Source organism: Lissotriton helveticus, chromosome 1_2 (assembly GCF_964261635.1).
Source record: "Lissotriton helveticus chromosome 1_2, aLisHel1.1, whole genome shotgun sequence".
Taxonomy (NCBI): domain Eukaryota; kingdom Metazoa; phylum Chordata; class Amphibia; order Caudata; family Salamandridae; genus Lissotriton; species Lissotriton helveticus.
In genome coordinates this window covers 2,205,739-2,233,477 of record NC_136058.1, presented here as the reverse complement: position 1 = coordinate 2,233,477, position 27,739 = coordinate 2,205,739, and the positions used below count along the sequence as shown (strand labels likewise).

The following is a 27,739-nucleotide window of genomic DNA, read 5'->3' as shown; positions in this document are numbered from 1 at the left end:
GCTCTCCGTCGATGGAGCGGACACCGTTAAAATTCTGCCCTCAGTGCCACGCGAAATATCCACTCACTGACTCGCACAAAGTGTGTAACTTGTGCTTGTCTCCAGAGTACAAGGAAGAAAACTGCGAAGCTTGCAGATCGTTTTGATCGAAGAAAACTCTTTGCGATTGTCAGGCTCGACATCAGGAGATGCAGTGCCAAAGCATCGAAGACACGCCGGACATCTTGGGCGAAGAATCAGGTCAAGAAGATGCTGGTGTATCAGCGGCAGCGGCGGAAGAAGCCTTTTCCATGCAAGACTCCGACTCGGAGCTCGAGATAGACCTCAACCCTGAAGAACTGCCACATTGACAAGGTGATGTGAGTGCCCCACCAACTCACCCACAAAAAACCTAAGGCTTTAGCATCACTTCTGCCTTCTGGCCAAGGTCGCAACCGAGATGATGTTTCCGACCCCCGCCTCCAGGCCTGGCTCCGAAACACCCAGTCAAGCCTTCGGCTCTGTACCGAGACGGCAAAAATCCTTGTTGGAACCGAAGCCCTCCGGTTCCAAACACAAATCAGGCTTGGAGCCGAAGCTTTTCTCGACGAAACCGAAACAGCCTTCGGAGCTGAAATATTCAGTACCAAAAGGTCCACCCATGCAGGCACCAAAATCAAAGTATGCCCCTTCGGATCCGAACCTAGACATTGTTCCACCGAAAAAAGATCCCAAACAAAAGAGACTGTAATATTAACCCTGAAACAGGACATATTCATTCTAAACTACCTCAGAACACAAGCTTCCCGATGAGGAAATGTTTTATAAGATTCCTTTAAAAAGGAAGTCTGTTGCTACCAGTCCTTTTCATCCACCACCATCCCTTCCTCCAATCTCCTCTCCACCTTCAGATTCTTTGCACATACCATCTCTGGATTTTCCACAGTCTCACCATGATGACGATGATTTTGATGATGGGGGTACACATTTATCAGTGGCTCCATGGACAGATTACGCAATTAATCCTCCAGCAGATAATGACCCAGATCTTTACCCTACCAAGCCATCTCCTCCAGATGACAATATAACCTATCAAGAACTCATTGCCAGGGCCACACAATATCACGGGGTGGCATTGCACAAAAAAGCATTAGAAGAACATTTTTTGTTCAAGTCTTTAGGATCCACACATAGGTCATCACAAACATTTCCCATGCTTAAGGGCATGATGAGACATGCCAACGAGATTTTTAAAGACCCTGTGCGTGCACGCATCTTTAGTCCTAGAACTGACAAAAAGTATAAAGCTTCCCTGACCGATCCAGTTTTTATCAAAGGCCAGTTGCCATTAGATCTACTCGTAGTGTCTAATGCTCGTAAGCGAGCTAATTCCCAAACATCAGGGGACGCTCCTCCACCAGCTAAAGAGTCCAAGTTAATAGATGCTTCTGGCAGGCATGCAGCTGCTCAGGCTGCCACACACTAGCACATTGCAAATACGCAGGGACTTCTACCCAGGTATGACAGAGCACACTGGGATGAACATAAAACAAGATTTGATAAATGAGGGAAAACTAATTTCCAATTCTTTCATGAGATGTGCTCTAGATGCTGCTGATACTTCCGCTAGAGAGGTCAGCACTAGCATTTTGTTTAGGAGACATGCGTATTTAAGGATCTCCGGGTTTAAAACAGAGGTCCAACAATCCATGCTAAACCCGCCATTTGATAAGAAACATCTTTTCGAGCCAGAGGTCGATCAGGCACTAGAAAAAATTAAAAAGGACACTAAAGTGGCCAAATTCATGGGAGCACTGCAGTCCTCTTCAAACAGAGGATCCTTTCGCTGTTCCTTTTACCGTGCGGGATCCAGGACCAAATCCTAAGACCAAAATAACTCCACCTACAAGGGTAATAATCAGTCCCCTCACTCTAGAAGCTTTTTTTCAAGGAGGTTACAGAGGGAATAATTCTAAAGGTAGGGTAGGAGTAACACACCCCATAACTCCCCTCCCCCTAATAAGCAGTGACTTGCCCATGCTTCCCCCCGACCATACCACACCTGTCGGGGTAAGTCTTCAACAATTTCTCCCCATGTGGCAATGTGTAACAACCAACAAATGGGTAATTGGAATTATCCAACATGATTATTGCCTGGAGCTTACCAACAATCCCCAAAAAATTCCACCTCTCTCTCACAAATTGTCTCCACAACATGTGCAATTGCTCGAACAGGAAGTGCAATCTCTCTTACTAATAGGAGCTATAGAACCTGTTCCAGTACAATACCAAGGTTCAGGAGTTTACTCTCTGTATTTTCTGATTCCCCAAAAGGACAGTTCCCTAAGACCTATTCTGGATCTCTGAGAGTTAATCCAATATATACTGTCCGAGCACTTTCACATGGTGACCCTTCAACACATACTTTCTCTTTTACAAAAGGCTGATTTTATGTCTACTCTAGACTTAAGACGCATATTTTTTTGTTCCAATTCACCCAACTCATCACAAATACCTCCGATTTGTGATAGCAGGTAAGCATTATCAATTCAAAGTATTTCCCTTTGGAGTGACTACAGCATCCAGGCTATTCACCAAATGTCTGGCAGTAGACGCGGCTCACCTCTCTTGGTAACATGTTCATGTCTTCCCTTACCTAGGTGACTGGCTCATCAAAGCCAGCACTTACCAACCTGTCTGCGACATACTCAGATGACAATAGACCTACTTCATCAACTAGGCTTTACAGTCCATGCACATAAATCTCATCTGCATCCTTTACAGATGCAATCTTACCTAGGAGCCACTCTAAACACAGTCAAAGCTCTAGCCTCTCCCGATGTAGCCAGAATTCACAACATTCAGGCTATGATAATAGAGTTTCAAGCCAACCAAGCCTTACCAGCCAGAGTGTTCATGCAGTTGTTGGGAATTATGGCGTATTGCATCGCAATTGTACCCCATGTAAGACTTCACATGCGTCCCCTACAAGAGTGCCTAGCACGGCAGTGGAATCAGTCACAGGGTCAGTTAACCAATCTAGTGTTGATAGACAGCCGTACCCATCGCTCTCTGCAGTGGTGGAACCCAAACAATGTATCAAAGGACGGCCTTTCATCGACCCTATTCCACAGATCGTGCTCACACCAGACGCATCTCTGACAGGTTGGGGTGCTCATCTCTCAGATTACACAATACAAGGTCTGTGGAGCAACAAGCACATAAACCTCCACATCAACCATCTAGAGCTTCTAGCAGTTCTAGCGCTCAAATATTTTCACACTCACCTTATAGGCAAAGTTGTCCTAGTCCGGACAGATAACATGACAGCAATGTACCAAGTACAAAAACGGGGGGGCTTGGACACTCTATCCAACTGTCACTCCTCTCTCAAGCCATTTGGAACTGGGCAATCCATCACAGGATTTATCTTCTAGCAGAACACCTTCCAGGGGTAAACAATCAGATTGCTGACCTCTTCAGCAGACAGAGACTCCAAATTCACGAGTGGGAAACTCATCCAAAAGTTCTCCTTCCATACTTTCAACAATGGGGATTCCCACAAATAGACTTGTTTGCCACAGTCGAAAACCCAAAATGCCCAAACTTCGGCTCCATGTTCCAACACCCGCTCTCAAAGGGCAATGCCCTATGGATGAACTGGTCAGGGATATTTGCCTACGCTTTTCCACCTCTCTCTCTCATTCCGTATTTGGTTCGGAAACTCAGACAAACATCCCTCACACTAATTCTAGTCTCTGGTTCCACATCAAATCTGCACCTCACCTCCTGCCTCCTCACACAGAACCATGGAGAAATCAGGAATCCAAATCCCAAAGAACTGAATTTAGCAATCTGCCTCCTGAAGTCATAGAGTTTGGTTACATATATCTACCACCAGACTGTATGAATATTCTGAAAGAAGCGAGAAAGCCTATTACCAGAGCTTGCTACGCAGCAAATTCAAAAAGATTTGTTGTCTACTGCAATAACAACAAAATAAACCCGCTAGATGCTTCTATTCAAAACATTATTTGTTACCTGTTACACTTACAGCAAATAGGTCTAGCTTATACAGCTATTCGTTTGCACCCCGCAGCAGCTTCTGCGTATTTGCAGAACAGGCAACATTTATCACTATTCAGAGGTCCAATGATCAAAGCCTTCATGGAAGGCTTGAAAAGGGTTATACCACCAAGGACTCATCCTGCCCCAGTATGGAATCTCAACATTGTTCTTGTAAGGCTCATGGCTCCACCTTTTGAACCATTGCACAAATGCCAGTTGCAGTTTATTTCATGGAAAGTTGCTTTCCTCATTGCAATCACCTCATTATGAGATTTGGTGAACTACAGTCAGTAACATTGGAAAAACCCTTCTTTCAGCTACACAAAGACAGGGTAGTTCTCCGTACCAACCCTAAATTCCCCCACAAAGGAGTTTCTGCTATTCATATAAACCAATCGGTTGAGTTACCTGTGTTTTCCCCCCCCCAACCTGATTCTGTAGCAGAACGATTGACGTAAAAAGAGTTTCATTGTACTACCTAGATAAAACAAATTACTTTCACAAAACAACTGTTTGTTGCATTTGCCCCACCTCACAAAGGCAATCCCATTTCTAAATCTGGTATTGCAAGATGGATTGTTAAATGCATTTAAACATGCTATGCTAAAGATAAAAGAACTTCTTGTTTCCGCCCCCTTCCCCTTCGGTCTCTGTACCCCGGTATAATTTACCTGGGTAATCTACTGCTTCTGGTTATGTGAGGAATACCTCAACCAGGCTTGCGGTAGTGCTCTAGCACACTTTTTATTACACTTGTGGTCCTGATGAAGTGCCACCAGACCCGTTCGGGGCTAACCCGGGCACGAAACATGGCGACTCACAACACTACACCAGCCCTAAAGAATCATCATATCCAGTTGGGGTTCATTATTATTACTTTTAATTGGGTTAGTGCTCCCTGAAAATAAACTCATTTGTTTGGACTGCCCTAGACATATTTTAACTCACACACACTCTACACTACCCAGCCCACACACCCGCGCTCACCCATTGGCTTCATCCCAAAAGATCTCCGCCAAAGAGACCCTTTGCGGGTGCCCGTCGGGCATTGCAGCGCCGGCCCGACGAGGAGCAGACCCAGTGATGAAGCATGACATCCTTTGGGGTGTGTGAGGGCACTTTTTAGAAAAGACCTCATTTCCCTCCCCCTGCCATAGGAACTGCATACTCATTGTGTCTCACACTATCCCTTTGGAGCATGTGTGCAGGACCTGCTTAAATATAGCTCCAGGTTCCTCTTGTTTGAGACTGCATCCGGATGGTACCATCTATGCATATATTGGCATTGAGCTGCCAAGTGGTGTAGCTGGAAGTCCGGTACCCCCAGGCCGCTGCGCTTGTATGGTAATGTCAGTGTTTCCCAGCGTACGCGGTGTCGGCGGCCTGCCCAAATCAAACGAAGGAGATGTGTTCACAGGATTTGGAAAAAGGAGTTTGGTAGCGGTATTAGAATATGGAGGAAGAGGTATAGAAACTGGGGGAATACAATCGTTTGAAAGATAGCTCCCCAGCCACTATTGAAATTGGCAGTTTAGTCCACCTCTCGACTTTCATTTCCTGGTTGGCCACTGCGGCTCCATAATTTAATTGCAAAATTTGGTGCTTGTGTAGCTAAATGCCAAGATATCCGATATCTGATGTGTCCCTCCATCCACTTAAAAGGGTGTCCGGTCGAAACGGGTTGAGTAGTATCTGTGAGTGGAAAGAGCTCAGATTTGGCCCAAATAATATGCAAGCTCCAAGGAGATCGCCAAAACGTACTATCTCCTTCACCAGGGGGAGAGGATGTCAGCTGGGTGCCTTATAAAGACAAGGATATCGGCAGCCTATAATGAAAGAAGTAAGGGTCCCTCGAGTTGGAGCCCTCGATGAAGGTGTCTGGCCTGCATGTGGCGCACTAAAGGGTCCATTGCGATAATGAAAAGTAGCGGGATAGTGGGCCTCATTCCTCTGGCAACAGGGAAGGGTTCGGTTAGTGATCCATTTATTTGTATATGAGCCAGCGGTTCAGAGTATAGCAACATAATCATGGACAGGAAGAAGGGGGTGGGGATCCTGAGTTTCCTCAAGACTGTTCTCAAGATTGGCCCTTCGAGAGATTCAAATGCCTTCTCAGTATCTAAAAGGGCCACCGCTGCAGGTATGGTCGGAAATATCCTGTGAAGAACCACCAATATTGTGCGGATATTGAGTGAGGTCAATCTGTGCGGTACAAAACTTAATTGTACTGACGAGATAAGTTGTTCCATTAGAAGCGCAAGCCTAATTGCCAGGGCTTTGGCTAATATTTTATTAACGAGAATATGGAGCCAGGTGAAAGTTAGAGGAACAGAGAGTGGGTCTTTACCAGGTTTTAATAGTAGAGTGGGTGGTAGCCACCGATAGATAGAGCTTCATTATACAAGGTCAGAAGCTGCAAGGCTAGTTGTTCTTTAAAGGCTTTGTAGAAGGCGCCAGTGAGGCCATTGAGTCTGGGTGCCTTGGAACTGTCAAGTGCGTAGATGGCTTCCTTGTACTCTTCAAGTGTGAGGGGCTTGCAGAGGAACTGCTACAGACCGTCCGCCAGCCATACCATTGCTATTTCTTCCAAATATAAAGGAAGTTCCGTAGGGGTTTCTGAGATGCGGGAGGTGTATAAGCATTTATAATAATCCAGAAATGTAGCCTTTACTGCCTCAGTACCTAATATTCGCACAGCCATGTCCACTTGGATCTCAGTGATATAGTCAGTTGCTCGGTTGGGGCGCAGCAGTCTGGCCAGTGTGTGACCCGGTCGCTCACCCTCTCCATACCGACGCGCCCTAGCATATTTCCCCAAATATACGGTCTCTCAGTTGGGAAGTCTGTCATTATTAGTGCACAACGGTAAAGTCTCTGGCTTCCATGCGTTACCGCCGCTGCGTTTGTTTTGCAGTTCCGATTAAATTTGTTGCATTTGGTGACGTATATCATGCAGTATGCCAAATTGTTTGGATATGCTTATCCCACGAAAGTAGGCCTTAAAGGACACCCGGAGCGTAGCTTGTATATTAACAGTGACCGTGTTTATTATAAAGTATTATACTACTGCTGGTAGCATTTCGCCCTTGAATGCTTGATAATATAGAGCGTCGCCAGGGAATCACCAGCCCTTTTCGGCTTCACAGCCGAATGGAATGGCGAGATGCAGTAAGACCGGGCTATGATCGGAGAGGATACGAGGCAGTACGGTGACCTCGGATGCCCAGTGTAGGATATTGGCCGATAGAAGCCAGCAGTCCAAACTCGTCTAGACTGCATGGGGTGATGAGCAAAAGGTGAAACCCTAGTCAGAGGGGTTTTGGGAACGCCCAGAATCGCGCAGCACATATGTATCCATAATATGTCGGAGTAAAGCCCTAGCTTTCGGCTTGTCACTGGGGCGTACACTAGAGGAGTCTAACTGCGGGCACGGGGTTACATTGAAGTTTCCCCCATCATTATCTTGTCGACATCTGCACGGCTCATGTGGTTATATATGTCTTGAAAGATGGCTGGGTCGTCTACAATGGGACCGTACACATTCACCTATAGGACCTGCTTATCTTCAAGAAGACCGTGGAGGATGATGTAGCGACCTTCTTGGTCAGAGTGAGATGTATATAAGTGAAAAGGGACGCTTTTATGTGTGTGTATGCAAGTGCCCCTTTAGTATCTGCTATAGAAGGAGAAATAGCAGTGTGTTCCCCAGGATTTAGCAAATACGGAGGTGTTTCTTTCAGATAGGCGAGTTTGACGCCATGTCTGCTCAAGTACTGCAGAACTTGTTTGCCCTACGCGGGTTATTAATGCTGCGAATATTCCAGGTAATACAGGATATCTCCAGGGGTTTAGTTAAGTCACATGTCGGTGTGAGAACTGGGCTGGGGATAAAGTGTGTGTGAATGCAGTAACGGATGCAGTTGCTAATAGGGTTGACTTGTGGCGTCGAGGGACTATAAAATAGAGTCAAGAGAAACACTTAAACATCATATATCCCGAAAAACACAGATACCCCCCTCACCCCTCCCACACTAGATACAAAAACATCCTGCGAATCCCAACCATCAGAAACAAACAACAAAGAAACCCCAAACTTATGATAATGGTATACACCAATGGGGCACAGAGGCGACCCAGCAGACAGCGGGCGAAATTTAACAAAATAGGAAAGCAAGAAATAGATAATTATGTTGTCAATTATTGTTAGCGATGGTTCAGGCAGAGGTCAAAGCAGTCAATCTCATTGCCTAGCATCCGGGCCCTCCATATGTGCAGCATCTATGATGTTCCAGCCAGTCAGCACAATCCAACGCCCAAGTCTCTTATACCAATGTATGGTGGAGTAAGCGCGGTCTGTCATCAGTCTGGCTCTGGGGAGCCCCCTGAATGGGCAGGGTAGCCATTCAATAGTTTCTTACAAAAGCTGGCCACTTCTGCAGGGGTCTCATAGATCTTGGGCTTCCCGTTGTGTTCGATTTTTAAATGTGCCGGGTATAGCATTGCATACTGTATGTTCAGCAAGCCAAATTTATATCTGGCTTCCTGGACTTTAGGAGTGAAGTCTGGATAAATGGAAAAGGCAGATCCCTGGCACTGTAGATCTCCATTTTCCCGGCCCAGGCAAAGGGCAACATACCTATTTATTTATTTATGTAATTAAGGAGTTGCGCAATAAGGAAACGTGTCGGGCCCCGGCGGGGGGCCGTGGTCCTAGGGTGCGGTGGGCCCTCTCCACAGAGAAGGTTGGAGAGGAACTGGATCAGTCAAACAGGTCTATTAGCAGGTGTTCAACAAAGGTGTCAGGTCAGCCCATATTGGTGATCTCAGCAATGCCAAAAATGCGGATGTTGTTGCGACTCAACCTTGCCTCTAAATCCTCATTCTTTATGGCAACCTGCTTGAGTATACGCTCTACTTTCTCTAGGCGTTTCTTGACTGTGGAGGACGTGTCTTTCAGGCTTGATATTCTTTCCTCTGTGCCATCCAATCTCACCCCCTGATGGTCAAGGCGCTCTCCAAGCCTGTCCATGCGGTTCGTCCAGTTATTATCAAAGTGGGCATTCATGGCACGGAAACCCACCTTTAACTCGAGCATAATGGCTGCAGTGTCGCTATTGGAGGCTGTCTCCGTAGGAGCACCAGTAGCTTCATCCACGTTCGAGTTTGCACCCCGCCCCTTGGCAGCCCAGCTTGATCAAATTGTAGCTTGCGCTGTTTCGGGTCTGTCTGACCCATTGTTGTCGTTGATTCCCTGTGGGGTATTTCCATGTGAAGTGTGGGTAGGTGCCCACTCGTCGACAGCCAATGCCCCTATGTAGTACAGGCTGCACAGCGTTGTGCAGTATCGCGGGGGCAGGAGGGTGTACAAACAGCAGGCATCAGTGCCGTGGCCCGGGCTGCGAAAGGCGTGCAGTTCACAGACAGTGCAGTAAAGGTGTGGATCTAAGCAGTGCTGCTGTTAGGGACTGCAGGTGGTACTCACCTAAGGCCGCTGCATGTAGCTAGTCCAGAGGGTGCTAGCAGTGCTTGAGAGTTATGGTCCATAGGTTCGTTGGCAAGATCACCGGGTAACTGTGACCCCGGCAGCCTAAGGCATGGTGAAGTCGTGATAGGAGGGGCCAGTACTCCACCTAATGGCCATTGCCGTCATCCAAAACTCCTGGCCGGCCCTTACGGGCAGGAGAAAGTCAGCAGCAGGCCCCACCAGTATCCTCTCCGCTCTGTGTGAATGTGTGTTTCACCCCAGGGGCCTGCATCCAAGCCAGAGCTATGCGTCCAACACCGAAGTGGCACCAGCAGGACCGGGCGGTCCTGGCCTCAGGCTCACCCACGGCTCCTGTCGCCGTGGGGCCTCCGAGGGGTGCTGGGCCTCACTCTGCGGTGATCTGATGCTCGATCACAGAGCAGCTGTAGCTCACAGGATCGCGGCTCAATCATCTCCAGCTGTCCAGGCTGCCCTGGGACATCTGACCTCACCTTCTGGAGTGGGGTATGTGGCGACTTGGCTGATTGCAGGCCTATTGCGGCTGGAGCCTCACAAGGTTGCGGTCATCTTGGTGGAAGTCGTGGCCGTGCACCCAAGCTTTTTGGCATACTTTACATTGTGTTCTGCTTTGAAAAATGCAGTTCATATGGTATTTTTGGCCAAGATGCCAAAGCATGATGAAAAAGAAAAGACTAGATAAAATGTGAAGGGCTTGATAATAACGATAATAAGGCTGACTGTGGTGGTTTGTAGGATGTGGATTCTGAAATGCATGAGCATTTCATGATTTCGAAAGGAAATTTTGTTTTGAAAGATTGATGGTGACAAATGCAAAAGTAAACCAGATTGCGGATGACTATTGGTGATGTGAATATGAAAAATGTTGCAGATTCTCGATCCCTCTACACAATCGTTAATGAAGATGTGTGGAAAAATTGATTTGGTGTTAAGGTTGAGGATAGATTATTGGAGGGTTACTGCAGTGAATGAGTTGACACGATTGGCTTTAAGTAGTTTAAGTGTAGGAACAGTGAGATGTACTGTAAATTGTACATTGTCTAGAATGGGCCCATGCTTTGGGATGGCTAGACCAGAAAAATGTACACATTATATTGGATACTAATAACAAGTTAAGGACAAGTTTTAATGTTTGATGAAATGGTAAGTGTTTAGAGCTGTATGTTAAAATAATTTCATATGGTGGTCAGTTAAACAATTGGGAGACCGTGTGGTTTTGAGCACAGGATCTTTTTAAAAGATGACCCCTATTCTGAATTTCATAAAAGTAAGAATTGCTCTATTTTATTCGGAGTACAAGTGGTAAATAAGTTTGACAAGTTGGTTTCTTTGCTAGGCAGATTCAAGATCATTCTGGCTGTAGCATTCTGCACCATTTGCAGCTTACTTGCATGCTTTCCTTGCATATTCAAATAAAGACTATTACAGTAGTCTAGTTTTGAAAGGACCAATGCTGTAATTACATTTTTCCTAAAGTTATTGGGGATATATGGCAGGTTTTTTCTGATCATTATGAGGATATAGTAGGCTGATGAAATCACCGAGGACACCTTGGCGCCCATATTGAGTTTGTCATTGACGATGACTCCCATGTTTTTTGCTTTAAGGACAGGAATTGGAGGTTGACTGAGTTGTTCTGGCCACCAGTTAGGGAATCGGGCTGAGGAAAGATACCCAAAAACAATCGCCTCTGTTTTTCCCGAATTGAGCTTCAAACAGGGTCTGCTCATCCAACTACTCACTGAGTCTCTGTATCTTTGTAGACCTGAGGAGTCATTATTAAAGGCAGTGACTACCAATTGAGTGTTGCCCGCATAATAAGTTGTCTCTAAATTTAAAATTTTAATAAATGAGACCAACTTAGCCATTAGATATTAAAAACGGTCAGCTCAATGACGATCCCTTTGGCACCCCAAAAGGTAGAGTATATGGTGTTGATTAAAATTTACCCAGTGCTAAAGTTTGTTTCATGTCTGTGAAAAAGGAGATGAGCAGAGCCAGGGCCTTGTCCTTAATCCCTATTTCTGCTAGACGGTGAATCATGATTTTATGGTCCACCGTATCAAAAGCAGGTGATAAATCCAACAGGCGAAGGGCAGCAGATCTCCCCTTTGTCCAGCGTCATCCTTATCTCTTCTGTTGCTTTGACCAGGGCAGTTTCAGTGCTATGCCCTGGTCTGAATCTGAACTGTGTTGAGTCTAGAATTTGATTATTCTGAATGTATTTGGATAATTCTATGTTCATGATTTTGGAAGGAAGTGGAAGCCATGATATTGGACATTAGTTGTTAAAGTCCATGTAGCTCTGATTTGGTTTTTTAGGAGAGGAACAATGGAGGTTTGTTTCCAAACGCACGTAAATGCGCCTGTAGAAAACATTATGTTAAAAATATCAGACAAGTTTGTCGAGATAATTTACGGTGTTAATTTATTTATTTTTAGGAGGAAAAGGATCGTACCTTGATTTTCTTTGGATAAGTAATGTTGTTACTTGGCCTGGTGTGGTAGGTGTAAATTTCAGCAAATTTCTTGTGATAGCTGTGGTGTCTGCTCACTCTTAGGGCGATTATTAGCTTTATCAAATTTTTAAAAAATCTCGTTAAGCTTCTCTTTGAAAGTGCAGGCTAAGGTGACGCAGAACTTTCTTTTTTAAAACTCTTTTTATTCATAACAAATGAAGAGTGGAGGACAGCACAATCAGGAATTACATTAGTCGCAATTGCACCATAAAGAACGCAGTTTGCCCATAGCATTTTCAATACCAGGTGTTACAAAACAAAGCAATCACAAGTTAGATTCATAGTGTAGTCATTCAGTCAATGGGTATGATTTGGGGGGGCTCACATATGGATCCTCGATAGTCATTCCAGTTAGAGCACACTGCCACCCACTTCCAGGGACAGCCCCTTGCCACATATACTGTCTTTTCTTGCAGCATGCACCAGTCCATGTCTTTTTTCCAAGCGCTTAGTGTCGGAGGCGCTGCTGCCCCCCCCAGCCTTGCCACATTTCGCTTCGCGATTGTCAGTTCCAACGTAACCCAAAGCCTCCCCTTCAGTGACAGGTCCGTAGGCTCCCAGATATTTAAAATACATCTCTTCGCCTCTTGCCGCAACTCCATCCCCCAGACCTCATGCATGCAGTCAAGCACTCGCTTCCATTAGGGCTGAAGTACCGGGCATTCCCACAGTATATGAAAAAAGGTTCCCACCTCCCCGCATTGCCTCTTACAGAGACCATCCACACTGCGGCCCATCTGCATCAACCTAGTGCCAGAAACATAGACCCGATGAAGAATTTTCAGTTGGATTAGTCGCAGTCTGGCGGATATGGCCACCTCTCTGGGGGATGCCAGCGCCTCCCTCCACTACTCTTCGTCTATCTCGAGCCCATCTGCCTCCCACTTCCCTTTGAGAGACGCCAATGTATCTAGGGAGTGATGGATAAGCTTTTTATATGTGAGGGAAATGGCGCGCTCTGGGAGGTGGCCATCTAGCAATCTATCCTAAAGAAGGGGAGTTTTCTGGGGGCTGAGTTCCTGAGGGGATGTTAGTCTGGAGAGAGTGCCTAACCTGGAGGTAACAAAAGAATTCCGTCTTTGCCAGGTCGTATGTACGTTGGATCGAGGCAAAAGGCACTACCCCGACTGGACTCCATAGGTCCCTGATGTATGAGATCCCTATTAGATCCCAGTTGCGGAACCCCTTGGTGCCGCCTAAGTTGCCTAATTTTTCTGAGACCCATAGCGGTGTGGCCATTGTTAGGGTGACGCAGAACTGTTGACTTATGATTGTAATCATTGTAATCATTTCTATTGGTGACCACCTGGAATAATTCCTTATTTGAATTGGAAGCTTTCTCTATCAATGGGGTATTCTACTTGCTTTTTTCCTTGATAATAAGGACTTTATATCTAGTTAGTGCAAGCCTATAGGCCACTTTTTCTTGGGTATAATTATGCCTCCTCCAGCTCCTTTCAGTCCTTCTACAGGATTGCTTTTCTAGCCTCAGGGCTTCTGTAAACCAGGGGGCTGATGGTTCCTTTCTATTGGAATACGTGCTTTTCATGGGGGCAAGCTCTTGAAAGGTATCCGACAACCAGTCTGAGTAACAGTTGCATGCTAGTTCTGCATCAAGAGGCATTATGGGTTGGTTGTGACTTAATGCATAATCTAGTAAGTGTTTAATAATAATCTAGGAGTGTTGTGTTTCATTGTTATAGATGAACATGGAGTCAATCGTAAGCCTTCATGAGTTGATACAATTGATTTCCCCACCACTGAATAGGGAATAGTACAATCTTGCTCAAGTTTAGAGGAACTCTATGCCTAGTATATTCCAAACGTTTCTGAAATAAGCATTACATTAGGCCGATGCTCAAAGGCAAACACTAATTTGAGTGGTCTGGTGGGTGTGAGCAGGTTTACAGAGCCATAAAGAAGGCTATTGCACATGGGCGGAGTTGAAAAGGTTTGGCCACACTGTAACTAACATAATTACTACTGATGCTAGTAACCAAGTATCTGATGGAGACTTCTAGCTACGGATTCCTTACCTTACAATTATCCCCAAGCGTCCAAATGGATCTGGAAATATTTTGTGAGCAGTACCCCTGCTCACCAGTTGGTGGGGTTGTTTGGCTCAGTGTGGTGTTATCCGCGCCAGAAGTGATGTTCAGCTATTTAGGCGCCACCCAGGTGCGCTGATCACATCTCTTTTCAGATCTTGCAGATGGAAAGAACAGTTAATTCTTCTGTTAGGATTATCAATGTGCGTACAAGTTTACAATTAAAAAATTGCAAGTTATTGCCCATTTTCTATCCAGGATGGTGGAACAATTGGAAGAGCGTGATGATGAATGGTATTCAAATAGTGTATGTGCATGATTACAGTTTTCCCGGATATTTCAATCAGACCATTTTGGGAGGTTAGATCCAAATAAACTGCAGTGGATGGCGTGATCATTAGAGGAGAAAGAGCAATTCATCCTGAGAGTGTAGACATAAGAATTCTAGGTTTAGGACATGAAGGGCATGTTTAAATCTTTAGGACAAACCTTACAGTAAATAACCTTTCTTGATGGCCTTGATTAGACCTCCCAATTGAAAAGTGTGTGAGAGAATGTGTGCATTGTTTCAAGGCTCACTCCTCTTTAAGACATCTGAGGTCTACAATGTGTGAAGGTATTATTCTCAATTAAGTAAGTAGCCATGGGCATTATGTGTGCTATTGAGGTTCTGCAGAAATATGCCATTGCACTTATTGATATTTTTTAACGCTTGCCTGTTAAGGTAGTGAATAGGGTAGACACAGATTCCGTATAGAAATTCATGGATCAGATTTTTACTAATGAAGGTATTTAAGATAGTGGATAAGGTAGACACAGATTCCATATTGAAATTCTTGGATCTTATTTTTAACAATGAAGGTATTCTTGCTACACATTTGAGTGATAATTGTGTGATCTTTTTGACAAAAAAGCTGAATCGTACTTTGAAAGACCCTATATGGATGTAGAATATAACCACTTTCCTGTATAATTCCAGAGTTAACGGTATGGTTGAAGATTTAACTGTGCAATTAAATAGGCTATCCAATTAGCTTTTAAATGTAACTTGGATAGTGAAATTCATAGTTGATCCTAAAAGCTTTTGTGCTTTTAGGATCAACTATGTTATGTTATGTTAAAAAATTTGTAAAATGCATAGCTGTCCCAGCAACGGGACATCCCTTCGCTAGTCTCAAGAAAACACAACTGTAAAAGACAAGCGAGAGGACCACAGGAGCACTTAAACAGAGAACAAGTCTTCAGGGCTTTCCTAAATGCCCAATGGTTCTGAATGGTCCTGATAAACAGAGGAAGTGCATTCCAGAGAGCAGGTGCTTTGGTGCAGAAAACGCGGCCTCCTGCTCTTACTGTTTTTAACACCTGAGACACAAGCCTAATGAAGGGTAGCTGAACGCATGACCCGAAGGTTGGGTATGGAAGGAGCAAATCAGACCTAATTGGGGGCCCGTGAGAGGCTAGAGTTATGTGGGACGGGCACAGGAACTTAAAGTAGACACGCTTGTCCACAGGGAGCCAATGCAACCTGCAGATGAAACCGAGACCGGGCAAAACTTTGGAAGAGAGAATAGCAACCTTGCTGCAATATTTTGGGCTAACTGGAGTCTTCTGATCACCCTCTTGTTCAATTCTAGATACAGGATATTACAATCGTCCAGCCTAGAAAGAATAGCAGACTGAATAATGACCTGTTGGGTGTGGGAGTCAAAGAATCCAAGAATAGGTATGAGCCCACGTAGAAGTCCAAAACATGTGTTAACCACCGATTTCACTTGAGCTTCGAAAGTCAAGGCATTGTCGACCCAGACACCTAGTTTTTTTTGCCAACGCCTTGGGCTGCAGAGGAAGTTCCAAAGAAGAGGGCCACCAATGGTCGCCCCAATGGTGGATATCTCTTCCTAAATTTACTTGAATTCAGTTGCAGGCAGTTGGCAGCCATCCACTCTGCAATAGCCACCATGCCACTCTGAATTTAGCCAGATCCAAAGTAGATCACAAGCTGGGTATCATCAGCATAGGACACCAACGTGAATCCTAGAGCTTTCGCAACCTAAGCCAATGGTTGAATATCAATCTTGAATAGAGTGGGGCTCAGCGAAGAGCCCATGGGACACCATGGCTTAATAATGTCCTAATAACTATAATGAAGTCACTGGTTTATCTCCTTTTGTCATAATGAGAGGAAGGAATCCCAGAAAAAAATATAGCTCTGGGTGACTGTTTGACTCTAATGTAGTCCATTGGTCTTTGGAGGGTTTCCACAGAAGAACATCATGATGGAAGTAAATCACACAATGATTTAAGATGCAATACTCAACCTATGGATATTCAGACTGAACAATGGGTCAGGGCAACAAAGGGGCAAAATTCTTAAGGGTGAAAGTCAGTGTTTCGTCCCTATGAAAGTGGTGGCAGCTTTGAGGAATGCTTTGTGGTGATAGCAATGTGTGGTGTCTCAATTGAGTTACAAAGGGGCATGATGATTGTTGGAAGAATATCTTTTAAAGAGGATAATCTAAATTGTTTGTTTGATAATGATGCTGAGGTTGAAGTTGTAGAAGGTGACGATTATGGAAGTGTTGTCATCACCGATGATTCTGGTGGTTGTGCTTGTGATGACTTTCCAGGGTCAGCCTCTGGAGATGTTGATGGTACCTGTGGAGTTAGAGGTGAAAGTATGCGGGTATCTAAACAAGATGAGCAGAATGTAGTGTGGGTCACTAATATTAGTTGCAGAGGTGTTGAGAGTGGTCCTCAAAACAGCATTTTTTGAGGAAGAAGTTTAAAAGTTGCTGGATTGCGACCACCACGAGGAAGGATTTGAGGTAAAATATTCAGAGATCCTCCTTATAAAGGATTTTGTCTGGGGTCATGATACTAAGGACTTATGTTTTATGGGTAGGTAGAATTTAATTTTAATTATTGATTCCCAGTACCTAGTTGCCTTATTTTTATTATCTGCCTTTATTGATTTCCACTTTCATTGTGTACTGTGTAAATTATTTTGGTATGTAAAGGGGAAGAATGTGTTATGAGGCTAGGGCAACGGGAATGTTGAAAATGTGACCTCCTCAGATTCCTAGCTGTGATGGGTGGAATCTCCAGGGGAAGTGGAGACGGACATGCTGTGGAGAAAGGTGGTACGACTCATCGCGCCTCCCTTTTACTGAAGAAACCGCTTGTTGAAGTATTGCATGCAAGTATTTATATATAACACCATCCTCCTCTGTAGTTTGTCCATCCGCTCCACGTGTGCCTCTGCTCTATTAGGATTTTCTCTTTTCTTTCTTGTCTACCCTTCCGGATTAAATAATTACTGATTTCTTGCATGCTAGGTCTGTGGCAATGTTCTCCTGCCTGTCCTCTCTTTCAGATCTGCTAAGTTTTTAGCTCTAATCTTTAGGCCTGCTCTAATGCGCGGTCCCTAGGTGCCCTCCTTGAACATTCATTCACTTCCTTTAACCAGAAAAAGGACAGTTTCCAACAGTGTGCAGGGTTTTGCTATATAGGTGCCAGGTTTTCCAGCTGCCTACATGGAAAACCTGCCTCAAGGTATGTTATTTTTTTATGTTCTTCTTGCTTTACTATTCAGACTTGCCTACTACGACAGGTTCTCACTCCTCGTTGCAGCTATACTGTGCACTTTTGATTCAGCCCACGGGGGTATCACCATTTTGGTTTTCACATGCTGTGATTTCAAAACTAGACCAATTAACATTGGGAGATGCCATAGTGTATGTTTAAGAAAAAGAGGCTACTTTCATTCCCATTACTCTTTTGTGGTTCCATATGAGCTCCTAATGTTGTTAGATTGCCAATGATGCGCTGTATGTTTTTCGGGGTGTCCTGAGTTGGAGGTAGAAAACAGTGTTAACGCTCTTGATTACTTTAACACCCCAAACTGCAGTTATATGCGGGGCTTATTACACTACAAGATGGGAAAAGTTATGCACCTGTAGCTATTGTTCTCTATTCTGAAAACAGCTTCAAATACATAACGTTATAGAGTACTCAGCAGATTTCCCGCAGAGCTTTATATAAAACACTACATCTAAGGAGGAACTGTATTTCTGCAGCCTAATTCTATCCTCTGTACTTCTGTATGCTTCTGCTATGGTCTTCTCTCTTCTTTTCAACCACTAAAACTAGGGTTCTAGCATGTGCCAACTCTGCTTGGGTGACCAGGAGGGAGTGGGCTTTAATGAGAATCTTCAGCACTGATCCTTTGCTTATGCTCCAGAGAGGAAGCTCCCTCACGATATTGTGCGCCTCACACATTAGTTTTATGTCGTGCCCAAAAGCTTATCCACAGGCAAACAGTCTGTTTAATAGGACTGTTAAGATGCAAGCGGCCTGAAGCCCACTTGCACATATTCCATTTTTAAAAAATTTTTTTTATCCGAAGATGTTAAAGTATGGTCCACAGGAATGTTCTCTCAGTAGTACCCAATCCTGTGACTGTTAATATGCAACCAGACTAGGAAAGCTCTGGCAATAACAATATTTCAAATATAAAGGCTGTGCTTGATTGCTGTGCCTGGATATGTACCTTAATCTTGAGGTCAGGAGTAAACTTGGATAAAAATCATCCTCCCTGAAAATGAATGTTAAAGCTGAGATACATAGGTGAATATTTAGCACTCTGGTAGTTAAATGCTTTTTCGAAGTATTTGAGATTGGGTGTATCAATATTTTCGGGTGGGTTTTGGTTTATGTAATTAGGATTTCTATTATCATTGTATCATACTTTCAACTAGCAAGACTTTACCTCTCATCTATATCTTTTTTTTTTGCAGATCTATTCAAAAGCTTGGTGAATTAAATGTAGGAATGGAGACCCTTGGAAATGAAGCTCAAGCTTTGGGCGTCCAGTGTAATGGAAGCCTGGTGAACTCTGTAAATGCTACCCCTGAAATCAGTGGCAAATCACTTCCTGATGCTGCCATTAAACAGAAGGTTGATGGTCAAGGCATTAACACAAGTACTCCTCGTAAACACGAGCCTGGACACCAAATACCCTTTCCTGAAGAATCGCCAGTCTATGTGCCTCCAGAGTAAGAACCTAATGTTAATTATGATATTACTAACCTTCATTTAATAATTAATTGAGATCAGTAGTGGTGTTTTCTTTGACATTACAGTTTGAAAGCATGGACTGTCAGTAAGATTAGACCATTAGAAATGATATTATTAAGCCATTTCTGCTGCCATAGGGGGGGTTATCTGTCTGCTTGTTTCCAATAAGCAGAATTTCAGTTTACTACTTTTAATATGTTACAGGAAAGCAGTATCCCTCTTCTTGGGAGAATAATTGTTACCGTATTAAGATAAAGCACTATGGTAGAATTCTCAAAACCTATCTAGAAACAGGACTAGAAGGAAATTTCTATTTCAGCCTAGGATGCATTATCATCTAGCGGAGAAATATAAATTTTTATTAAATCACCTGCAGGATTTCACTGTAAAATAAATGGTCCATTGCCTTTTAAATCGCATGGGGCTCCAGTGTGGGAGGGGCAGAAAGTGGTAGTAGAAAAGTGGCTCAAATGAGAATGTTCGAGGCATGTGGGCTGCTAAATTCATATCTTTTGCATAGATCGCCGCCTAGTGTTGGGTCCGGATGATCGCACCTTGTTGTCCTGGAAGAGTCTTCGAAGTATCCTGAGATAGGTGGCTCCTCCCCTGGACTACAGTGCGCATGGGCATCGGCTCCATCCCCAGATTGTTTTTTTCCGCCATTGGGTTCGGATGCGGTCTCGACGTCTCTCTGTCGGAACCGAGAAAACTTACTTCTTTAAGGTCAAAAGACCTTCGTTACCTACGTCGGTATTGTTTGCGTGCGGTCTCGAGTTTCTCCCGTCTCTTTGAGGCGGAATCTGCGGAGTCGAGTTACTCTTCGGACATCGAGGCCTTCTCATCGCAGCAAGACCGCGACTTTTTCAACATGGACCGGAGCCCGTTTAAATACTGTCCCGTCTGTGGGTCCAAATACCCACATATCGACGTGCACCCGGTCTGCAATAAATGCCTCTCGCCGGACCATAACGAGCAGAACTGCAAGGCCTGCTCCAAGTTCCGGTCGAAGAAAACGCTCAAGCTTCGGCGCGCGGCGCGCCTCGAGGCCCAGCGAGCGGCACCGGCACCCGATAACATCTTCGACGACCCAGAAGACGAGAGCCTAAGCCATCATCTTCAAATCTCACCACCTGCGACGGAGGTCGAAGCTGCTCCCGACGAAGACGACGGGGCCATAGAACAAGACCTTGAATACGTCGACGAGGTAGGGGACGTCGAAGAAATATATGGGGCCGCGGAAGATAGCTCAGGGGATGAGCTATGCCCCGACAGTTATACGGATCAGGCTCAGGTCACGGGATCGCCTCTCGGCCTTACCCAAGACCCTGCACCGCAAGCCACGGCCCCGTCTTCACGCCCGGCCACGGACACACCTGCGGGGGCTACGCAGCCCATATCGAAACCGAAACTGAAACCAACGGTATCGACTGCACCTAAGATGGCGGACGTTCCATCTAAGACGCCAAAGCCTGTTACCTCATCGGCTCCGTCGACCTCCGGGCCACTGAAGCCGAAGAAGACTGTTGACTCAACAGTGCCGAAGTTATCGGAGGGGGATGCGTCCTCAAAGAAGGTCGTCCGTCAAGGGTCGACTAGAGCGGCACAGACTAAGTCCGCAAAAGTCGTCGATACACACTCGGTGCCGACAGGGGCACCGTTAGCCGGACGCATCGTCGAGGCGGAGTCTACGAAATCCCTCGGATCCATGAGCGGAGGCTCGGCTCATAGGCCCAAGGACTCCGTGCCTAAAGCTGCGGCATCGACGTCTAAGACTCCAAAAGTGCCCCAGAAAGTCGGGGGCGGCGGCCCGCTGGCGGACTCCTCGTCGGCGCCAGGTGCCTCGGCGGGTGGAGCATCACAAATCGTCAGTTCATTGCAACGGATTCGTGAGAAGGCTACTGCGACATCGGCTTCCGCGCCGTCGCACCAGAAGACACTGGACGTGCCTGTAAAGCCTACTGCCAAGCTCTTATATATTCTGCCGCCGAAGGAAGCCCCGAAAGCCTTTGCCCCAAAGACGGCGCCGAAGACATCAGAATCTTCAACGTCTAGCGGCCTATCGGGTCGACAACACGACTCAGGAGACGAATCTGAGCGTTTTATCGACGCAGACACTGGCAGGCTGACCCTTTATAAGAGGAAGATCACTTCCCCGCCAGTGGACTCCTTTATTATTCCACTGAAGAAGAAAAGGCCTACTCAGGACATTCCTGCCCTAGTTGAACCTATCCAGCCTCCGCCTAGGAGAAGTCCAACACCTTCCCCCGACCACTCTGGGGGAGAGGAGGAGGGACTAGATGACCAATATAATTTCCCCATCAATGACCCTGATGCACAACAGGATTCCTATGATGACGCTGGTGACCAGGGACACCAACCTGTGGGGCAAGACCCACAGCTTTTCAGTGCACGGGCATCCCCAACAGAGGATTCTGCAGGATTTCATGAATTAATCGAACGGGCAGCTGCTAATCATGACGTGGACATGCACGCTGACCCAGTGGAGGAAGACTTTCTATTTGACACTTTCTCTGTCTCTGAAAGAACAGTCAAGACACTTCCTATGCTGAAAGGGGTCCTTAAACATGCTGCAGAGATCTTTAAGGAGCCTACCAGAGCGAGAGTGGTCAACCCACGCATCGAGAAGAAATACAGACCGGCACCTGCTGACCCCGCATATATTCGGGGACAGTTGCCTCTTGACTCTCTAGTGGTCGCAAATGCCCGCAAACGGGCCAACTCCCAAACGACTGGTGAAGCTCCTCCCCCAGACAAGGAGTCCAAAGTGCTTGAGGCAGGGGGCAAAAGAATAGCTGCGCAGGCTGCCAATTTCTGGCGTATTGCAAATACACAGGCGCTATTGGCACGTTACGATAGGGCGCATTACGACACCCTAGAGCAACTTTTACAACACCTGCCTACACAGTTTCAAGAGGGTACCAAACTGCTCATAGAAGAGGGAAAACTCATCTCCAACGCAGCAATAAAGTGTGCACTTGATGCCGCAGACACAGCAGCTAGGGCTATTAACACTAGCGTCATGCTAAGACGACAAGCGTGGCTACGCATATCGGGGTTTAAACCAGACATTCAAACAACCATACTCAATCAGCCCGTCAATCCTGATAGACTGTTTGGTCCTGATGTTGACACCACCCTCGAAAAGCTTAAGAAAGACAACGAAACGGCTAAGTCTATGGGGGCCCTTCAGTCACAACAATTCCGGGGCAACACTTTTCGTCGCTCAGGTGCACGTGGGGTCACCAGAGGGCAGATGGGTCAACAATCACAGTTCACTAAAGGTGGAGCACAGTCCTCGTACCCCAAGCAGAATAAAGGAGGTTATCGAGGAAACAGCACCAGGGGACGTGGCAGAGGAAACAACAACTCCCGTTCCTCTGCCCCAAACAAACAGTGACTCTCTGTCACTGCCCCCCGACCATTTAACACCTGTCGGGGGGAGACTCCAGCAGTTCCTGCCAGTCTGGACAAACATCACCACAGACAGGTGGGTAAGACAACTTGTCCAGTACGGTTATTGTCTAGAGTTAACGTCCACTCCACCCAACATTCCACCAAAGCAACGGCCTATGTCCGCAGAGCACTTGCACTTATTGCAGCAAGAAGTAGTGGTGATGCTGCAAAAAGGCGCAATAGAGCTCGTGCCAGTGGAGGAGGAAGGCACAGGGGTCTATTCCCTGTACTTCCTTATTCCGAAAAAGGACGGATCTCTCAGACCCATTCTAGATCTTCGCCCCCTCAACCTGTATATACTGTCAGAACATTTCCATATGCTCACACTGCCACAGATTCTTCCCTTGCTGAACCAAGGGGACTTCCTAGCAACCTTAGACCTCAAGGATGCTTATTTCCACATACCACTACACCCGTCCCGCAGAAAGTATCTCAGGTTCACTATCCAAGGCAGGCATTATCAGTTCAAAGTCCTACCCTTCGGAGTGACCACCGCCCCCAGAGTGTTTACCAAGTGTCTGGCGACGGTAGCGGCGCACCTCAGGAGGCAGAACATCCATGTCTACCCCTACCTAGACGACTGGCTCGTTCAAGCCAAGTCGGAACAACAGTGCGCCGCGGACATGTCGACTACCATTCACCTCCTTCACAATCTGGGCTTCTCGCTGAACTACCCAAAGTCGCACCTTCAACCAGCACATGTACGGCAGTTTCTGGGTGCGACAATAAATACCCTCACAGCTATGGCTCAGCCAAACGAGGTCAGGATAGACAGCATACAGTCTCTAATCCAAAGGTTCAGACCACAACACTCGCTTCCAGCGAGAGTGTTCATGCAGTTGATAGGCATGATGGCCTCCTGCATCTTCATAGTCCCTCACGCAAGGTTACATATGCGTCCGCTCCAAGAGTGCTTAGCAAATCAGTGGACACAGGCTCAAGGACGAATGACAGACCTAGTGTTGGTTACCAGTCGGGCGTACAACTCTCTGCATTGGTGGAATCCACACAACCTTTGCAAGGGCCGACTGTTCCAGGAGCCAGTGCCACAGATTATCCTGACAACGGACGCATCTCTCCAGGGATGGGGAGCTCATCTGCTCACTTACACAGTGCAGGAACTATGGACGACGCAGCAACAGAAGATGCACATCAACTATCTGGAACTGATGGCAATCTTCATGGCGCTCAAGTCCTTCAATGTACATCTGTGCAACAAGGTAGTGTTAGTCCGGACGGGCAACATGACAGCGATGTACTACATTCAAAAGCAGGGAGGCACCCACTCGCTGCAGCTGTCTCATCTGGCTCAGAGCATGTGGAAGTGGGCCATTCAGCGGAACATTTTCCTCATGGCAGAACACCTCCCGGGCAAGGACAATCAGATGGCGGATCTGCTCAGCAGATACAGCCATCAAATGCACGAGTGGGAGTTGCATCCATCAGTACTCCGCCCGTACTTCCAGCAGTGGGGTCATCCACAGATAGACCTGTTTGCCACAAGCGAAAACGCAAAATGCCAACACTTTGCCGCCAGGTTCCCTCACCCACAGTCGCAGGGGAATGCGATATGGATGAACTGGTCAGGCAAATTTGCGTACGCTTTTCCACCAGCACCTCTAATACCGCTGGTGGCAAGAAAGCTAAGGCAGCACTCGATGACGCTCATCCTAGTTGCTCCAACGTGGGCACGCCAACCATGGTACACCACGTTTCTGGAACTCTCAGTGGTGCCGCATCAAAGGCTGCGCCTAACACCCAAGCTCTTAACGCAGAACCATGGAGACATTCAGCATCCAGATCCGCAACAGCTCAACCTGGCGATCTGGCTCCTGAAGTCCTAGAGTTTTGCTACCTTCACCTACCTCCAGAATGCATGGACATCATCAAGGAGGCAAGGAAGCCGACTACCAGAGCATGCTATGCTGCAAAATGGAAGCGTTTCGTCATTCACTGTACAGCCAATAACATAAATCCGCTAGATGCATCTATCCCTAACATCATTTGCTATCTGTTACATCTTTACAAGTGCAATCTAGCGTACGCTTCCATTCGGATACATCTATCCGCCATTGCAGCTTATCTTCAGAACAGGCAACATCGCTCTGTCTTCAGAGTGCCTGCCATTAAAGCCTTCCTTGAAGGTCTGAAACGAGTCATTCCCCCAAGAACACCGCCAGCTCCGGTGTGGAACCTCAATGTGGTCCTCACCAGGCTGATGGGACCACCTTTTGAGCCACTGCACTCGTGTGAACTCCAGTTCCTAACATGGAAAGTGGCTTTCCTTATTGCTATTACGTCACTAAGACGTGTCAGTGAGCTGCAAGCGCTCACAATCCAAGAGCCATTCATACAAATTCATCCAAATAGGGTGGTACTACGCACTAACCCCAAATTCCTTCCGAAGGTGGTGTCACAGTTTCATCTCAACCAAACTATTGACCTGCCCGCATTCTTCCAAAACCCACAAACAGTGGCGGAAAGAATGCTCCATACTTTGGACGTTAGGAGGGCGTTGATGTACTATATTGACAGGACACAACACTTTAGGAAAACAAAACAACTTTTCGTTGCCTTCTCGCCACAGCACAAGGGCAACCCTATTTCCAAAGCAGGAATAGCCAGGTGGATTGTTAAGTGCATACAAATCTGCTATCAAAAAGCTAAACGTACCTTAACGATACCCCCAAGGGCGCACTCCACACGCAAATTGGGGGCATCCATGGCTTTCCTAGGGAACATTCCTTTGGAAGACATTTGCAGAGCAGCCACATGGGTTACACCGCATACCTTTACAAAACACTACTGTGTTGATGTGCATTCCAAACAGCAAGCAGCTGTTGGACAGGCTGTTCTCAAGACACTCTTTCAGGTTTCTGCAGCTGGCACGGGCAACCGCCGCTAATGGAGGGACTGCTATATATTCTATGCAAAAGATATGAATTTAGCAGCCCACATGCCTCGAACTGAATATGCTACTTACCAGTATGCATCTGTTCTTGGCATGTAGGGCTGCTAACATTCATATCGCCCACCCTCCTCCCCGGTGCCTGTCGCAGCTGCAGACATACTCTTGCATTCAATCATTAGCATGGACATCCTTTACACTTTTCACTCCATCTCTGCCACAATGGCTAAAAACAATCTGGGGATGGAGCCGATGCCCATGCGCACTGTAGTCCAGGGGAGGAGCCACCTATCTCAGGATACTTCGAAGACTCTTCCAGGACAACAAGGTGCGATCATCCGGACCCAACACTAGGCGGCGATCTATGCAAAAGATATGAATGTTAGCAGCCCTACATGCCAAGAACAGATGCATACTGGTAAGTAGCATATTCATTTCCGCCAATTATGACCTGCTGTTAACAGACTATGCACCCTCTCTGACCACTATTAGCTTTCAGAACGTCCTGCACACATTATTTCTCACTATAAAATTCAGTGCCCTCTGCCAAAACCTCACCTCCCCTAGTGAGCAGGGACTTTAAGCCGCAAAGAAAACTGCTTGTGACTGCCACTTATGACCTGTATAACCGACACAGCTCACCCCTCAACAAGCCCGCCCATTTAAAATCTTCTAAATGAAGTAAATGTATACAAAATGTACACAAATCTGACGGAATGTCATTGAGAAAGCCTGTGACTATTGTAAACGTCTGTGACTCTAGCCTCACTAGACAGTGTTGCCTAAGAAGGATAAATGAGACCCTTTCCTCAATACTTTATAGGCAGAATTAAAACATAATGCCCCTTGCGGTCTGTTCTCTGTCTTCACCTCTTTCAATATAAAAATGGTTCTCCAGTATTGTATCTTTCATAGATCCATATGTTTGTATCTTCCCCGTCAGGGTGGGGGAGTCCCACGGTAATAGTAATATAAGTAGTGATAAAGCATTAGCATTAAGAATCACACTGAAAACAATAGACCTCTTTAGCCACTTCACATTGATTTGCGTTTGGATATATTCAAACAATCAGAGCAGAGACCGGGAAGGACTTCTCCCCTGCAGAGCCACCTTACCTCCTATTTTTTACTGCACATTGTGTGTTAGGGGGTCTCCCCTGAGCTCTACACAGTCACAGTGTTACACAGCTCAGCATTTGACCTGACAGGTATCCAGTTGATCTCCAAACCTCCAAGAAATATCTGCTGTTAAGTTTGGTGGCGGGATATCCTATATTCATCATGTCTGAGGGTTCCAAAAAGAGGCTTTTCATGCCTTGTAAGTCCTGGGGAAAATTAAGGCTCTTCTCAAAGGACCCCCACATGAATGTTTATATTGCCTTTATCCTTCGCACAAGCCACATTTTCTCAGTTTAGACCCTCCAGGATCGTGAAGCCAGGCTGCTTCTTTGGCTCCAGAAAAAGAGGACACTATCTGAATCAGAGTCTGAGGTTGAGGAGAGTGTATATTTTTCAGCAAACAGGAGGCAGATGAGGGCTTCTCATCATCTGACAGAGACTCTAAGAGGTCTATATCATATAATAATAGGGAGGCCAGTGTTGCGCATTCGAGAAGGAAGGAGCTGGCTGGGCCTTTTTTCTCTCATAGAAGATCTGGTTCGCGCTATATAAAACTTTATAAATAAATGTGTCTCCTTACCTCCTTCTGCTCCTGCTAGTCCATTAAAAGAGCCGTCGACAAAGAATACCCACATGTTGACGGATCCATCGATGAAGATCACCCCATAGTCGACCACTATATCGTCTCAGGTACCTTATTCTACGCCTGCGACGACCGCGACATCTACAACGTCGACTACCAAAACGCTTACAAACACTTCTTCATCGACAACGAAGACTCGGAATACAGCATCGTCGTCCTTGACGAGACTGTCACTTAACCTGATGTCCTTCTGTCAATGAGAATTCCATCCGGGGCTACTTCGTTGACGGCCCCAGTGCCGGCAATGGAAGCTAAGGCATAACATCAAGTCATTCCACAGGACATTTCTAAGGTATCGCCTTTACCCCCAGTATGCCTGCTGGAGATACAGGAATCCGGGGACAAAGGTCTTTTTAGTCCAGCATATAGCCTATCTCAGTTACCCATATGAGCGTTACCCAT

The 27,739-nt window shown here is 46.1% G+C and overlaps 1 protein-coding gene across 1 annotated transcript in view; it reads left to right on the top strand.

Annotated features, from left to right (window-relative positions):
* WDR47 (WD repeat domain 47) overlaps nt 1-27,739 on the top strand; it is a 381,791-nt gene that overhangs the window by 176,279 nt on the left and 177,773 nt on the right. The window contains exon 8 of the mRNA XM_078668245.1: nt 18,914-19,171. Within this exon, the coding sequence (XP_078524371.1) occupies nt 18,914-19,171 (258 nt within the window). The remainder of the gene's footprint in view (nt 1-18,913; nt 19,172-27,739) is intronic.